This window comes from Carassius auratus, chromosome 50, assembly GCF_003368295.1.
Source record: "Carassius auratus strain Wakin chromosome 50, ASM336829v1, whole genome shotgun sequence".
Taxonomy (NCBI): Eukaryota; Metazoa; Chordata; class Actinopteri; order Cypriniformes; family Cyprinidae; genus Carassius; species Carassius auratus.
The window spans coordinates 5,608,506-5,626,612 of record NC_039292.1 but is presented as its reverse complement, the minus strand read 5'-3'; the positions used below and the strand labels follow the sequence as shown (position 1 = coordinate 5,626,612).

At 36.6% G+C, this 18,107-nt stretch overlaps 1 protein-coding gene across 1 annotated transcript; it reads right to left on the bottom strand.

Moving 5' to 3' along the window:
• Positions 1 to 7,350: 7,350 nt before the first annotated feature.
• On the bottom strand, positions 7,351 to 18,107 carry LOC113066754 (testin-like). Its single transcript, XM_026238769.1, has 7 exons — positions 17,931 to 18,107; positions 14,798 to 14,883; positions 12,675 to 13,215; positions 11,717 to 12,121; positions 9,851 to 10,066; positions 9,399 to 9,557; positions 7,351 to 7,965 (listed from the first exon to the last, which is right to left on the bottom strand). The coding sequence occupies exons 1-7, from the start codon at positions 17,955 to 17,957 to the stop codon at positions 7,771 to 7,773; spliced, it is 1,629 nt and encodes a 542-aa protein (XP_026094554.1). The 5' UTR covers positions 17,958 to 18,107; the 3' UTR covers positions 7,351 to 7,770.

Genomic DNA, 18,107 nt, shown 5'->3' with positions numbered 1-18,107 from the left:
TGTGAAAGATCCATGTGTGTGTTCAGTTTAGACTGCAGCAATGAGAAAGAGAAACAGACAAGAGGGAATAAAACAAGAAAGATTAGCTAAAGAAATTGGGTAAAGCATGGCTTGCTCAATATTTATTGTCATTAGAGAGCAACTGAACCCACCCATGCTGTCTGGGAGAGAGGTGAGGCTGGGAAACTCCTTCCACATGATGCAGGATTCTCCTCAAACGACTAAGAAGTCATTCGGATCTATAGTTTTCCATGTACAATGTGGAGAAAGATGGATCTTCAGCCTATTTTTTCTGTGCCCGGTGAACCCACTTTGCACAACTGTTAATCTTTCCACACTGTTGTCGTTTACCAAAGCGTTGGCATGGCAAAGGGAATAAACTGGTGCTGTTGTTTGAGGAGGCGTTTTATATAAACAGTATCCTCTTTATTTCAGTGCTATCAGATTTATGATCTGAAACCAATGCATGAGTTGGGGGCAAAACACTGCGCTCATTAGAATACAAGACAGAGTCCCTCTTATATGTTTATTTCAATATCAAATTTAAGTTGCATTAAAAGCTTTGATCTGCACAACGACTTGACTGCAAGCTGTTGTGTTGTGATGAAGTTAGTTCAATGTGTTAGCATGACAAACATCTTGGGAGGTTATAGCAACTCTAGCAAAACAATGCACAGTATGCATAACTTCGAGTTGAAAGAAATAAAATGTCACAAACTAGTGAGCACTGGAGGTTTCTGAGAAGATGCAAAACAGGATAGCGAATATTACATTAACACTGCATATGATTTTGTTTCACAGCAATTCATGTAAATGTACAAAAGCTATTAGCATAACCTGCCTGATCACCTTACACTGGGAGTCCCAGCGAGGAATCAAAGACTCCAGGTGAAATGTTCGCCGCATACATTTCTGCATTTACTCCATTGCCTCATACACTAAGAATTCCAGAGCCACAGACTTATCAGTACATCATGTTTGTGAAAACATTAGGACATGCTGTTACCAATGAATTCCATGGAATAAATGGTATTCAGTTTCAGTAAATTGGATGAGGAAATATAAAGAATGTTTATATGTATAGACTTTAACAACATTGATGCCTGGTAAACCAAGGCAATCAAAAGAGCAGAAATGATGCAGAAACATGAATGCCTCCAATGTCAGGTTTGGATATAGAAAAGAGATGGCAAATCATGAGAGCATTGCTGCTTTTACACTATCTTATCCCTCTAATTCAATACAGCTCAAATCCTCAAAGTCTTTGTGTTTCAAAGCTAAGGAGGTGCAACTAAGTAACATCCAAACAAGCCTGTGACAGTTCGTATTGTTTATGATACTTGGCTCTAAAGTTACAGTGATACAAAGACCGGCATTCCATGAGGTGCATTCTTTCAGCAAGCATGGACCAGCTCTCTATGGAATCAGTCTCAGGGGAAGGGAAATGATTGTGTTGTATAATGGCAAGACAAGCCAAGCATGGCCATGAAATAATGCTAAATGCTTATTAGCAATCAAACAGAGAGCAGGCCAAATCGATTCAAATACCTCACCACTGGTCATCCAAAAATGAAAATCATCTATCATCACATTCTCATACTCATGTCATTCCAAATATATTTGATGTTCTTTCCTCAGTGAAATCATTTTCATGCAGCTCTTTTCCACACAGCAACAGTTCAATAGTTATTTTTGGAGCTTGACAGATAGTTGGGAAAAAAGAGTAACGTGAAGATTGATTTTTTTTCTTTAATGTCCACTTTAAATGCTCAAGCTCTTTAAATACGACTGGTTGTCAGTTTTTTTTAATCATTCATCAGCTCATAGTAATCCCAATAATATTGTTTGTCTGTGCTGTTATCATTAGTTATGATGTGGGCTATATCTTTATTGTTATGGTTACTAAATTGTGAACAGATCTTTAATCAGCTCTGTAACATCAGCAAACAGCATATTAAATGCTTTTATTAACTTGTGCTCAACTATTGGACACTCTTTTTAAAAGAAAAACTATGAATATTGGTTTTTGCTAGAAAATGTCTCATCAAAGAAAATTTCATGACAGATATGGACCTGACGAGTGTCAAAGGTCAAATGTTAAAGGCTAAGAATTGGGCTAATTCTGACATTTCTGTGTCACCCACCAGTGGAATGTACCACGCAGTACGGGAATGGAGAGACGTACCGTCTCACTTCTGATGTCACATGTCAAATATCCACTTTTCTCTTTCATCTGAAAGATGGATGGGTGGAAAAAGCCGATGGAGATCTGAAAAAAAAAAAAAAAAAGATCTGAAACGTTACAAGAACCAGATTTTGACCCCTCACATTCTCACCTCAGTACTTCTCCTTCGCAGAGACGTGAGACTCAGTGACATCAGCACTATTCATGAAGAGGGATCCCCTGCTTTCTGCACCGCTTTTAAGAGAAGATAAAGCGTTTAACCTTGCCACCTCACCACCTTATTTAAACCACATTAAACTCAAGTAAACCTTTTGCTGCAAAAAGATGACAGATAAAAAGCAGCTCTTGATTTTCATGCCTAAATATGGTAGTCAAATATTTCTGTGGGAGACTTTATTGGCTCTTAAACATTTTCTCCAATAGCTTACTAAATCCAGAGCACAGCTTTTAAGGCTTCTTATCTCTCTACAGTAAAATCATGTTAAGTGTGGTGTTTCATTCTTATTCATGTAAAGGTTAAGTGCTTCAGTCAATGTGCATCATAATTATTGCAAAGTACAGCATATCAGAATGAAATACTATAAAACACATGCAGACAACAAAGAGCTGTAGGCCAGTCAACAAAGTACTGTATATATATGATCCAGTTAGAAAAAAAGAGTTTTACAGCCTTATCTACTTTATTGTGTGTTGAGACAGTTGATGAGGTAATAGGATGGTCCTCTTCTGGGTGGATCAGGGCTGGATAACACAAGAAAACAGTATTACCCATAATGCACTGCATAACTTGGTATGTATTTGGTTACTCAATGCCACTGGCACTTTGAAGATTGTAAGATAAAGTGAAAGAGTAAGAAACTCAGACTTGCATGCCGCTTTTCTAGGCTCTTTTTTCAATAAAAGCTATAGAGTGGATGGTGAAAACAATTTTAAAACACCCTCTAACTTGTCACTGTAAGTATGTTTTAACTAAAAAAAAGTGATAGATGTAAACAATGGAGATGTGGGAGAAGAATCAAACAACAGAGGATCTGTTAAATGTGTTAACTGGATGTTTTCTGGCGTTCATGTCCTTGAGAGTGACTTGTACAAAGTAGTTTAGAGCCTCACTAGAATATTCACTTTTCTTGGTCAAACTGGTGTGTTTCTGAGGTGTTGAAATGGCTGAGCACTGATGGATTGTGTTTGCCTCTGCTAGGTTTTTCCAAGGTGAAGTAGGGGAAATGAGACAGTGTACAAAGGCAGGAAACTAAGGCAGTTTCTAGGCTATGCAAACTGAACCTGGAGAGCCCGTGGTTAATTGGGCCCTTCAAATCTGTGTCAAACACTGTTGAATAAACTTCATGTCCAGCAGTAACACAATGCAGCAAGAATGTACTGGAATAATCATTATCATCTTTCATTGATCTGTAGATTCTCTGCATTCTTGACTTAAGTAGTATGAAGTCCACTTATGTACTTTGTAAAATCTCTATCTTTGATCTGTGACCCATCTTTCTTGACTTTAGATTTGTTAGAACTAAACACCTTAAAAGGTCCCACACGGACAAAAGGCAATCAATTTGAAAGTGACTACCACTGCTTTTCTAAATACAGTGGCCCCAAAAAGTATTTAGATACTTAAGCCAGGTTTAAAATATCAAACATAATGACATCTGCAAAGCAAACAAATTAAGACATTTACTCAAGAACTTCTGAGCAGGTTCAATGAGTAATATAAAAAACAAGTATTTGAAATTGAGCGACGTACATTATTGGTTGCAATATTGTTATTTTTGGAACCCAAACACTTCATTTCTGAATTAATCGGAATTTTTGAACAAATTGGTTCATTTTGAGACAATGTAACAAAATAAATAGTCATCATGCCAGAGAAAAACACTCCCAGTGAATAATAAGTTGAACTAATATCTTAAATGTTCTTAGTGGAATCTGGATACCACATGACTCTTCAGCTATGTTTGGGGAGAGCTACATTCTCTGGGTGGGGCTTCACAATATTCATTCCCTAGAGAGAAATAAAGAACACAACGGGAGAGAAATAGATAGAGTGAGTAAGAACATCAAACATTGGGTGTGGAGAGCTCATTTAATATCATATTTGAACTGACACACAGTGAAAAAGGCAGGAAAAGGAGGAGTGTACAAGATCGACAAAAGCACAAAAGAGGGGCGAAAGAACACAAAGCCAACCGCAGATATGATTTAAAGACCATTTGGGCTGTGTCAGGGATTTGCTTTATTTGCTTGCCCAAAGTTAGTATGAGCATGTCTAGATGACGGAGTACACCTGAAAACTTGGGTGAAACCGATCTCATCTGCTTCAACAAAAAAAACAGCATATGTTGGTTAGGTATGTTTTGAAGCATGGCTCTGGTTTGAGCTGGTTTAAGATGGTCCTAAGCAACTAGCATAAACCAGCTAATGACCTGCTAAGGACCAGCTTAAACCAGCAGCCATGCTTCAAAACATACATAACATATGCTGTTTTTTTCAACAGGGAACTGAGCACACCATGTGCAAAAACATCAGGACTGGTTTAAAAATATCAGTCTCAATTCTTAAAACCCAAGAATCGATCATTTAGTCATGTTTTTTTCAGTTGATGCATAAACAAAACTTCACTAAGTTTAATTCGTAGTATGCCATCCAACAAATCGCTTGAGCTTTGTTATTTTTTATATGAAAAAGTCTAATTTTTTAATATTCTGTTAATTTAATTACGAAATGTATTAATACTTTAATGTGAAGTGAGAAATCATCAAACAAAGCATCTCTTTCTCTTTACTACTAAATACAGCACGAAAGAACCATGAATAAACATAATAAATTATGTTGAATGATAAAGTAGCCTACAATGTACCGAAATATCAAATCTCATCTAATCGGTCGATCAGTGTATCGACTGGTAAGACATAAAAATAATTTAAAATATCATGGGTGTACATTAAAAGCCATTTGACAATGATTTGTTCATTTTAATCTTTAATGCTATAGTAATGTACCAACTGTCAGGGTTACCTGTGCAGTTTACAGCATTAGTTAAGAAATCTTTCTCCTTGAGAAAAACGTACATAATGTAGGCCTACCTGATTTATCAAAATGAATCATTATCAACTCTCCAAATCGATTTGAATCATGAAATTTGTGTAAAAAAAATGTCAGCCCTAAAAAAATTATTCAGCAATATTCAGGATTTAGATGTGAAAAGAGGTGGTCATATGAGGGTTTTATAGCAGAGCAAACATTACTGAAGTGACTGGAAAAGAGTGTCAGGCCCTTTCTGGCAGCCAGCACTTCAGTTCCTTCTGTTTCCGTCACTGTAAAGTGTCAAACTCTCTCTTGTTTTCTCTTTTTTAAGAGGAATGTTGTTGGAGAAGCTTATCAGTCAGTGAGACAGCTGGCATTTATCTTCTTGTATTATTCACATTCCTATAACACTTACCTGGAGCATCTGGGCAAGTCTCATGCTATCGGATCATTTCCAAACAAAGTACAACTACAAGTCAAAGAACTTGGGATGAACAAAGTTTCTTTGACAATATTCTTTCTTACAGAAGCATAGCCATAAACCTAACCACACATTTCCCAAATAGGGAAATTATAGGTTGATAAGGATGTTATTTAAACCTCTAATCAGCCCTATAGACTTGGCCGACAAAAAAAATTGTTCCAAAAACCAGCAATGGTGTCGTACCATCCGTACAAAAAAAAATAAATAAAAACAAATCATCGTGAGAGGCTTGCCATACACGAGCGATGGTGTCAGCTGCACGTTGCTATAAACAAAATAATGAAGCCTTGTGCTGTGCAGAAACATATAGAATGTGGAAGAGCGCCTCCTGCAGGAGCACCTCAACTTGCGGCTAAAACTAATGGTCCCAGCAGAAACTACATCGTAGCGTCTACAACAGGCACTGATGCAACGTGAATCACTAAATACAAAATGTAAATCCTCCATATATAAAATCATAAATATCTGACAAGCTTTCTATCAATACTATCTAAATTTCCGTCAATCTATGATACCATCTTTGCAGCTGACTTTCTTTGTATCTATCAGCTACACTATCTACACTACTGTATGTATCTAGCGGATTATCTCTTATTTTTCTTTCTAGTTTGTTTATTTTTCTATCTAATCATCGAACAATCTCTCTATTATCTGATATATGTGGCCATGGGCCCGGTTATAATGTGCTAACGCCAGATTATCTTACAATAACATGGTTTATATTACACTACACAATAAAACCAATTTAGTTGATGCTTATCCAAGAACATTTTTCTCAGCTAAAGGCCAGATAAACATGACCACGATGAGCAGAGGGTCTGGCAAAACAAACACTTCAAAACGAAGGCCGAAAAGTCAGTTAGCCCGAATAATTACATAGATCCCTGACATCCTATTTTTCAACACTGTTATTTTTCAAGCGTCTGTACTGAACAATCCCAGCAGTTTTGTGAGTAACGAGTATACTTCCAGGATCCTGTTTGTCACATTTTTGCTGTCACCAGTAGGTTCCTCCAGGGGATTTGGATCATTTCCCTGGCCTGTCTTGACTCTTCATGTTTGGGGCCTGTGCTAGTTTCGCTAAACAGCAGCAACACTTTGCATCTGGGTTTGTTCGCCCCAGGGAGCTACATATCAACAGATCATCTCTCTCACACTGTTAGTGATAATGGGGAAAACAAGTGCAATGGAGGCAAGCGCATAAGTAAGTGTGCTTTGTGTTTGGCAGGGAAAGCAACATGTAAATAAATTCCTGACATTGAAGGATAAAATTCCTCCTCCTGGAAAAATCCAGGCTAGTGTTGTGTGAGGTGAGGGGAGGTGAACCAGCCGAGCCCCTCGTGTGACTGCAGACAGTTACGATGGGAGGAAATGACGGCACGGTCTTGCATTCGCCACCATTAGAGACAATAGAACCGGGCTTCCTTGAATTGTGCCCAGTTTCCACAGCTAAGTGTAATTAAGACAACACGCGGAGAGCTGACTTTTCCCTAAAAGTGCTGGCCTGGATTGGAATTTTTCAATTATGTGAAACAGACAAGACATTAACACGAACGTAACACCTCTCCCTTGAGATCCCGAACTTGTACGTCACAACAACAATGAATATTTGGATACATAGTTGAAGTGGAAACATGGGGGAAAACATCCATTCATATTACTGCAAAACATTTATTGGATTACAAAGTGAAAGCTATGGGAAAAAAATAAAGTGCAATTTTAGACATAAGAAAGAGATGCAAAATATGAGAGCAATATTGATTTTTCAGTAGCCGAAGAACAAAAGCCATCATTGCTTCTGTTTATTAATACCAAATCATTAATATTAAAGACAGTCACATTGACAACACTGATTACTTTGGGCCACCATTTGCTGCTCCTCTGTATTGCTTATTATTTCCCCAAACTCATACAAAAACAAGCACTTGGAAAACATTGAAAATTTTCTTTGGTCATACAAATACATTATTTACTCAAAATGATGGCAGTATATATTTGTGAAATGCAATAGGGAGAAATAAGCTTGCGGTGCTCTAGGCACTTTCCTAAAAAATGGATCCTAGATATTCCTTCAGGAGGCCATGATCTTCTTCTTGCACTCCATGGAGCACAGCAGCATGCCCTGCATGGCCATGAAGCGCTGGCCCACGAGGCACTTGGAGCAGCAGGAGCACTGGAAGCACTGGGGTTCGGCGTGCCAGTGGTGCTCCCCGTACGACACACGCTGAGCTTCAGGCTCGATGGGGTTCTGACAGGCCACACAACACTGTGAACACAGAGGAATACAGATCAATTCCCAGGAAGTAGTAGAACACATCTGTGACAGGCACAATAAACCCAGTGTATGTCAATAATTATTCTTAATATCATATTAATATAAAGTGTATCTGCTCTATTTGAATGTCTGACAGATGAGTCATAAGAGCTGTGCGTCACAGGACAGGCAGGCATTGAGAGAGATCGGTGGTGACTCCATTAAGAGCGCTTCCTCCCTCCCTGTCCTCTGATTATCATGTCACCGGCACTTCCTAAATCTCCTTCACCTGCTGACGAACACATGCTGAACCTGTTAGCTTTAATAGCCCAGGCTTAGCAGGAATTCACTTCCATTTAGGCGTGACATGAAAGATACTCGGACAGCATGATGGGTTGCTGAATGTTTCAGTTGTCTGAAGTGCCCGGGCACCATTAAATGGTTATGAAATGTGTCGCAATGCATGGCATCATGTTGCAGGTGCTGATAATAGTAATCCTAAAATGCCTTAATTTGCTCGGGAATTACAAGAAATGTACAACATTTGCAAGCAAAATGTGTGAGTAAACAGCAGGATGAAAATCTAAATGTGCATGCATATAAAAAAAAAACATGGTTACAATAGTTCTATATTAATTTCAATGAAGGATATTCAAATAAATATCTAAAATATAGAAAGATACTCTTGAAAGTAGTAAAAAAGCCAGTATATTTCTTGTATTTATGACTTTATATCTTAAGACTACTTTGCATAATTACGACTGTACCTCTTGTATCTGAATATTAAAATTGTATTCCTCATATCTATAACTGTATTTCCCACAATGACTTTATAATCTCATAATGTTGACTTTATCATAATTATGAATTTTATATCACAATGCAACTTTTGCATACTGACCCCATCTCATAATGCATGCTACTTGCTAAATTTTATATCCCATGATTATTTCCTACATATAACTTTATTTTTCAAATTTTTTCTTTATATCTTTTTACATGCATGTGTATGTTTGTGTAATTTAAACTTTAATTCTAATAATTCTGAATCACAATGCAACTTTTGCATACTGAATTTTCTTGACATTATAGGTTTAATTTCTATAATATTATTTCTCACAATACAACAAAACATGTTTCTTGTATTTATGACCTTATTTCTCACTTACTGTATTTATGCTCTCACAACTTTATTTCTCACATTTTATTTCTTGTATTTATGAGTAGATCTTGATGCAATGTTTACTTTACATTAAACATCACATTTGTATACTTTTATTTCTCCCAATATGGCTTATTAACAAAACTAAACACAAAATGAAAAATAAGACGCTAAAAAATCCTTCAGTTGATGGCCCTGGCCTAAATAAATCTCACAGTCACAGTAATCTTTGTATTGGATAGAGCAGAGAGAGGAAGAAAAGGAAGGAGTTTCTCCTCTTTACCACAGCGTGGATCTTCATGTAGCAGGGTTTGCAAACAGGCTTCTCATTCTCCATGACGTACGTCTCTCCAGCCAGCACACAGTCGCAGTCATAACAGCAGAAGTGCTTCAGGTGCCAATTTTGGCCCTCAGCCTGAGTGTACTCATTACTGAAGATGAGCTGGAGACCACACACAAACACACACACACACAAACTTCCCCATCAGTATTGTGCTTTAAATCTTATGGTGTGTTAAAAGCAATTTAACAACATTCGACAAAAAAACATTCATTATTTTACTAAGATTGCTTGAGATTTTAACATCTGAGAACATCTGAGATGACATTCAAATTCATTTAAACCTGGAAATAATCAAAGTTTCTAGGTTTTTGAAACAAGGTATGATTTAGTCCCTGCACTATTTCTAGATCACTAAGCAAATTTATGACACTAACTCATTTGTTTCCACTCACCTCGTCGCAACCTCCACATCGAGGCTTTTCACTGTCTCCATAATGGCGGCCGCAGTACAGCTGACCCTTCTTCCAGAAATAGATCATGTCCACCAGGAGCTCGGTGCAGGTATAGCACACAAAGCACCCCGGGTGCCAGAGTTTATCGTAGCCTGCCCGCTCTGCGTACACCGCCGGCGCTCCCTGCTTCATGGGCAGCTGGCAGCGGTGACATGACTGTAGGAGGAGATGTGGTGAGGAGTTCAGCTTGGCAGAAACAGCAATGAAAAACACTGTGGGGGCAGGTTGGTTTTAATGAACAAAACCAGAGACGGTTCACTTCAATAATTCATCAGCCCAGGTGGAGTAAGACTCAGCAAACATGAATAGGAAATAGTGTACAAAGTTTAAGGAATACACCCAAAATGTCTTCATATCACACATTGTAACTATTTCTTGCCTCTAATTCTGATTTCATAACTTACAATACAACTATCTCTCATAGTTCTCACATAGTTCCCGTAGCTCAAGTGGTAGAGCATTGCGTTAGCAGCGCAAGGTTGTGGGTTCAATTCCCAGAGAACACATGTTAGGTAAAAATGCTAGCCTGAATGCACTAAGTCGATTTTCGTCTGGTAAATGCATAAATGTAATTTATAATGTTATTATATCTCATAACTATGACATTATTTCTGGCATCTATGCCTTTATATCTCAACTCGACTTTTGAATAACGACTTCTCATATTTATCATGTTATCTCTCATTTTTATATCTTTATTTCTCACATTATGACTTTATATCTCGTAATTATCACATTTTCATACAATTCGATTTTTGTCATATTAACGTCTTTACATGCTATAATGCAACTATTTCACATATAACTGATTTCTCGTATTTTAAACTTTATACAGTATGTCACAATGAGATTATTTCACATAATTAAGACTATTTCTCCTATTTATGACTTCATATGCAATCACTTGTTTTTGGTATATATGAATGGAAAGATGTAGCAGTGGGACAGATTTTAATTAAATAACAACAATTTCATTTTTTTTCATCCAAAAGTTGTTTTTTGAATTAAGAAGACTTGGAATTTTTATAGTAAATTAATTGTATGGATTACATTTAGGGTGCTTTACGGAGTTTGACTAATGTGATTGCAATGACATGCTGTTCTAAGAAAAAGAGCTGGTAAAGATTGTTTCAGTTTTCCTTTTGTGTTCCAGTGAAAAAGGTTGGACAGGTTTGGAACAACATGAGGGTGAGCAAACAATGACACAATGACCATTTTTGGGTAAACTATCTTGTTTAAAAAAGGCAAAAACATTGAGCTGATGGCATACATGTGTTTCCATCATGAGGTTTCAGATGCTTACAATAGATTTAGGAAAAATCCACCCGAGCTTGAACATAACCACAGGGACTAAGTGTGGTAATTTATGAAGATCTCTGGAAGAACATAACGTTCATTCCAGCTGCCTGACTAACACAGGCTTGGCAGAATCTGAACTGCTCTTAGGTTAATCAAGTGAATCCGGAGATAAGCGCTGGAGAACGCTCCTGTAGAGCACATGTGGTGGAGATAAATACTGCAGCTCAACAGCTCCAAAGGAGATTTTTCATCAATAGATGGTGACATTTAAATGCCTATAAATTAGATTGAGAGTCATTTTGATATAAAAGGGATAATGAAATTGAAAGGTTACAAAAGCTATTTGTATTTAGTAGTAAAATGAATCCATGACAATCTTGTCAATTCACAACTTACCAGCCCACATTTTTATTTTTTTATTCTATTTATCATCACTTAATAGTATTTCTACATTCCTTAAATAAAATGGCATTCAACAAAACAGGTATATAGGAATGGCATACTTACGAAGTTACCAACAGGTCCAGCAGGTGAAATCCCAGCAGCCCCTGGGGTGCCAACTTTTCCCATTGTAGCAACAGCATCACCTTTGTCTCCTGGTGTCCCCGTTGTTCCAGCACCAGGCTTCCCTCCTGCCCCGAGGCCTCGTGGACCACTTTCTCCAGCCCTACCTGCCTGTTGTCCCATCTCTTCTGGCAGGGTGATGTCACCCATGCCCAGCGCCTCGTCCTTGTACTTGCGGACATACTGCTGCATCTGCTTAACCTCACCGGGCGAGAGTTCGTGGCAGCGCTCAGGGTCTTGGTCATGGTCAGGAAGCTGTTTAGCCATCTGTTTCTTACGGTAATCTGCTCCTGCCGTACCAGCAATGGGCCGCCGCTCCGGAGGCAGAAGCTCCATGTATCGCAGAGCCTGAGAGCATAGAAATCACGTTTTTCTGGTAAATATGAAATTTAACTTCTGTAATGTGATGTATATTTGAGTGAAACTGAACAGTAAAATATAAATTACAAAGTCATACTGAAATGGAGAGAAAATGACATACTTTCATATTTCATATTTCTTTCACGCAGATATGCATACACACAGAAACATACATATATATACACAAAAAATATTCTTTAAATGTTACATTTTAAATTAAATTGGTAAAGTTTACTATGCATATATATATATATGCACAGTATATTTTACAGAAACTATTTAAAATTGTATAACAATTAATTAAATATTTTTTGTAACACAACGTTAACAGGAAAAACAATGTAGGCAAATAAAAAAAAAAAACCTTGTGCATTTTTTATTCTGAAAACATTAAGTGGAGAGTAGTGACCCCTAGTGGATCCAAGTATAATACAGTACATTTAAAAACTTCACCCTCATAACCATAAATTCACCATAAATTCAGAAAAAAAACTCACTTAAATAATAATTTAAAAATACAATTATATATAATAGAACATACCAAGCTTTGGTTGACCCCAGGTGGAGCCCATTCATAGGTAACAGACTTCACCACATCTGTTTTGGCAGGCAATGGGGTGGGGGTTGGGACAACAGTAGTGGCAGCAACAGGGACTTTGGCTGGGATGGCTGCAGATGAAACCACACTATGGCCTGGCGCTGATGCAGCTGTACGGCCTGATCCTGGGGCAGCAGTACGGCTTGTTGCAGGCGCAGCAGAAGGGGAGTGAACTGCAGCCCCCGGGGCAGCAGTGGCACCAGCAGGCTGGGAAGGAGCAGAATGAGCACTGGGGATGGAGGTCTGGCTGGACCCGGGGATAAAGGAAGCAGCAGGAACAGGAGTAGCAGTGCTGATGGTGGCTTCCGGGAGGCAGATGGTGACTTGGTTGCCTTTATAAGACGGGATGCCATCTCTCTTCAGCTTGGCAATGAGGCCTGTGTACTTGGTGTCCTCAAAAAGCTTCCCCACCTTCTTATTCTCCTCAGACTCGAGCTGCACGTCATGGTCTTCAACACCACACTTGCAGTTTCGACAAATCTTTCTGTTAAAAGGGATGACAAAGGAAATGAAACACTTTAAACCATACACTACCAGTGTCACATTTTAATTTAATAACTTGAATAAAACTAAATGACTACTGATTAATATTGTTAGAAAGCATTTCTATTTCAACATAAACACTGTTCTACTAAACTTTAAATTCATCAACAATCCTAAAAAATGTTTCTGTAAAAATAGTGTATTAAGCAGCACAGATGTTTTCAACATTTGACATAATCCGTTACTGTTTTTACTGTCTTTCTGATCAAATAAATGCAGCATGAGAGAGTCCAAACTTTTGAACGATAGTGTATGAAAAGCTTTTTTTTGCTTGGTTTGGTTGTTAACTTATTAATTGTCCTTTAAAAGCTCAATTGATTATCAGTGAATGAGAGGAGCATATCTTGACTGTAGGATGAGTTATGGCTGTTTTGTGAGTCTCATGACAACATTAGTTTGGATTGCTGTGCACATGTCAAGTTAAGACATGCACAGACATTCTGCAATTACTTGGAAAAGCACAACTGTGGGCTAAATACTGACATACTTTCGCCATGATTCTTTATGTGCATTTCTAGAACATAAAAAACAAAAAACAAAACTAAAACCACATTGGGTTGCATTCAATGAGAGCTGTAAAAAGTTTGAGATAAGATAAAAGACTTCAAGGTCTATATGGGACATGTCATGAAAACCCCCAAAACAAATAAAAGGTAGACCCCGCTGATAATTTGAAATGAAAAATGAATGCTTCAGTAATACTTTGTTGCTTGCATTGTGAATGCATAGTCAGTAAGATAGGAGAAAAAGGTAATAAAAATGACTTAAATTATGAATTTTTGGTTCAAGAAACCTGACTAACATTATTAGGGAAGAAAAGAAAATGCTCAGTTTATCTTGCAAATATGAACTTCTTCTTTTTTTTTTCACACAATTGAACACAGATTCCACAGATTAAACATAAATAAATAAAGAAAACTGCAACATTTTATTTCATAATTCTTGCTTTTTTCCCCCTTACAACTACGAGTTTGTCTTACAAGTCTGACTTTTTTCCCCTCACAATTGTGAGGTATATATGACAATTATAACTCAAAATTGTGAGATGCATTTTAATTCGATGAAGTAAACAAGTCTCCATTGAAACCCCACTCATTTCAATCTCACTCATTCTGTTCAGACACTGGATGGCTAGTCGCCCTTTCCTGGATCAAAAACAAAGATGAAGTCTCTGGCTCTGCATCCAGTGACCTGTATCTATCCACACTGACGTCTTTTCATTCAAAGAATTCCTGGAACCCCACGAGAGTGATTGGGAATGGCACACACCACGGCTGCAGTGATAGAGCTCTGGCACAGTTCTCACTTCAGGAAAACCAACAGAGTGCAGCTAAAGGCCAGAGCTCTTTTGGTGAGACAATTTTTTGCTAGATATATGGTATTGCATGTTGGTGAGCTTGTCAAGACGAATAAAAACAGAGAAGTCAAATCAATGATGGCGCAACATGATTAGACATTTTTCGTAATGAATAAACCACATGCATGAACGTTAACACATATGTAGGAAGGAAGCAAGCACAAACCGCCAGAAATGAAGCTCAAAGCCTTCACACTTGTCCTTGCATTTCAGACAGGCAGCTCCGGCTCCAATTTCATGGCCCAGGGTTATCTGGTAAAAGAATAGGGCACATGAGCAAATCCTGCTTCCTAAGTCACAAACACATATCAAAGACAAGAGTTGGTCAAATCATCAGAAATTTTAAAAAAGCATTTGAATTGATTGTATTTTAATTAAATGGTGACCCCCTATGGCCCTTTCCACAAAAAAAAAAAAAAAAAAAAAAAAATTATATTTATATATATATATATATATATATATATATATATATATATATATATATATATATATATATATATATATATATATATATATATATATATATATATATATATATATATATATATATATATATATATATATATATATATATATATATATATATATATATATATATTTTTTTTTTCTAAAGTCATAATTTTATTCAGTATTTATCAAATAAATGCCACTAACTACTAAGCATCACAACAAAAATCGTCATATTAGAATGATTTCTTAGAATCGTGAGACACTGAAGACTGGAGTAATGATGCTGAAAATGTAGCTTTGCCATCATTTAATTTTTTTTTTATTATTATTTGTAATATTTCACAATATTACTGTTTTACTGTATTTTTGTTCCGTCTTGGGTGATCATATAAGACTTAAACAAATATAGAATTTTTTAGCAATAAATATTAAATAAAATATTAAATCTAAATAAACTGCTTAAATATATAAACAAATAAACTCTGCCAAACTGGGCAGAAGGGTTGTGAAAGTAGCATAGCTATATATACCAAAGGTGTTTTTTTATTTATTATTTATTTATTTGTCTAGTAGATCTCACGAGGGATTTGCATTTTTAGTTAACAAAATAAAAATATATTGGGTTTCTAATAATCGATATATATATATATATATATATATATATATATTAAAAAAACAAAGACACCATCATGAATCATGTTCACGAACTTCGTGAAACCCAACATAGGTGAAGTTGCATTTCTCTGGAGTCTGTTTTTCATAAGACAAGCAGACAAGATTCATTAAGAGGCTGATGTCATAAGAAAGTTTTCTTTTCTTTTTTTAAAGAATTCTCTTTTGTTACATGATCAAGCGCTTCTTAAAACTTTATAGAAGGTACTATTTAATACAAAAACCACGGGCCTTTAAAAATGGTCTTTTTGAAGCAGGACAATAATTTCCATAATTAAAGGAAGGAGAAGAATGGCTCTCAAAATACCCTTCTATTTCTACAAGACAATTCAAGTGAAAAAATATAAATTTATGAAACATCTGACATCAGTCTCCTTCTCTAGAAATTCTAATATTTATTTTATAAAGCTCAATCCTGTCTCAGCAGTTCTCAACAGTAAACCTCCTCAGCTGGAAGAATTCCTTATAAGGTCAAGTACTTATCAAGACGGAGAATGCCTGGAGGGTGTAGCACATCTCCGGTGTTAAAGAAGAACATTTTTCTGCTTAAAAAATCCAGATCTGAAAAGTTAGTTTAACTACAAGACGATGAGGTTCACTGTGGTATTCCGGTCCATAAACCTGTAATATTTATACAGTACCTTCTCTAGCTACTGAAAACATAGTGTGCAATACAGAGTGAAAATTATGCAGCATTCACAAATATTTAGTGAATGAAAAAATATTTTTGCATATTTTAAAGATGTGATCAGACATTACAAATTTAGTATTTATTGATCATTCCCTTGACAAACTCTTGAAGTATATTTACATTTATCAGACACCTTTGTACAAAGCAACTTACAGAGCATTCAGGTGATACATCATTTATTTTATTTTTTATGAGTATGCGTTCCCTGGGAATTGAACCCATGACCTTTGCTCTACCACTCAGCCACAGGTCACAAATATTACTACACTTTTTTTGTTGTTGTTGCAATTACATGCAAGTGTGGAAATGTCATATACAATATAATATATTTATTTCTTTTAAAGGGAAGATTTTTCTTTTTTTCTTTTGGGATGTTTTTGTTGGCTGCTTTTTCCATGCAATGAATCTGAATGATGGTTGCAACTTTCTAGCTTCAAAAAGGGTACTAAAGCACTGTAAAAGCACCATTAAATGTAGTCTTTAAGATAGGGGTGTTCCGATCACGATCTAGTACATTATAGTACAATATAAGTGAAATCTTCTGCCATACAGTAGCGTTGCATGAGAAATAGGCTGAAATAATTTGTTATTAATTCATCAAAACTATAGTAAGATGCTAACTGGTATAACTAGATCGAGTCAGATTTGTGAAAGAATCATTTAGAATGGTTTATGAATTCACTGTACAGATAAATCTCGTTTTCTAGATTTTAGGTTAAAAAAAAAGGCTTAAATTTAATTAATTCCATACATCACACAAAGTGCACAAGCCATATTAACTTCTTTTATGGTAAGTTTGCATGGTAAGAGGCTTGACAACTTCAGTCATCATCCTTTGTCTTGAACTTTCTTCAAAATATATATTTGTGACTTTGGCGTGACATGTAAATGATGATTAATTTTTAATTTAGTTTTGAATTAAAAATATAAGCTGTCAAGTAGAGGAACTTCACATATTCACATCACCTCTTGCAAAAACCCACTTCTTTTTTGTCCCGTACATGTAACATTACTGTATGTCAAAACATATTTTACCACAACTAAACTTTAAATGTACCATTACAACTTGGCTTGTGTTTGAATTGCTGCAATAAGTGATGAAAGAAACCCAATGGTTGCAGTGACAACCGTATAAGACAAATGAATGAATCTATGGAATGAAACAATATTCATAACAACTTCCAGCTTGTCTACGGTTTGGAAAAAGAACATCTAGAGGCTCTATTAAGCCAAGGAATTCAATTCATGTTTCTATCAAACAAAGGACATCCAGGATCTTCCTTCCATGTTTTACTTCCTATCAATGACCACTTCCTATTTCTAACTAAATGTAACCAAGTTTTTTAATGACCGGCCTCGAATGTGACAGTTGTGATGCCAAAATGTTTCGCCATGTCTAACAATGGCAGTGGCTTTACCTTTAAGGGCGTTGCCGAATGTTTCTGCAACTAAACTTCTGGAGCATGCACCAGTTCAGTAAGCGTACCTTTTTAACTTCTTTCTCGATCTCCATTCTTGTCGTGCTTGTTTAGAGGTGATAACCAGCGCTGACTCTATTCCCACAGACAACTTTTCCTGAGGGGGCACTTCTGTTGAACGGGCCAGTCCTCTTTCTGTCCCTCTGGCTCACACTCGCTCACACTGAAAGACTTCCGCTCATTGC

Bases quoted from the DNA above. Each gene is read 5' to 3' on its own strand.
- LOC113066754 (XM_026238769.1), bottom strand. From the start codon at position 17,957: ATGGAGATCGAGAAAGAAGTTAAAAAG. The intron at 9,558-9,850 runs GTGAGTGGAAAC...TGTGGTCTCCAG, and splicing joins GATGTGGAGGTTGCGACGAG to CTCATCTTCAGTAATGAGTA. The intron at 7,966-9,398 runs GTAAAGAGGAGA...CTGTGTTCACAG, and splicing joins ACATGAAGATCCACGCTGTG to TGTTGTGTGGCCTGTCAGAA.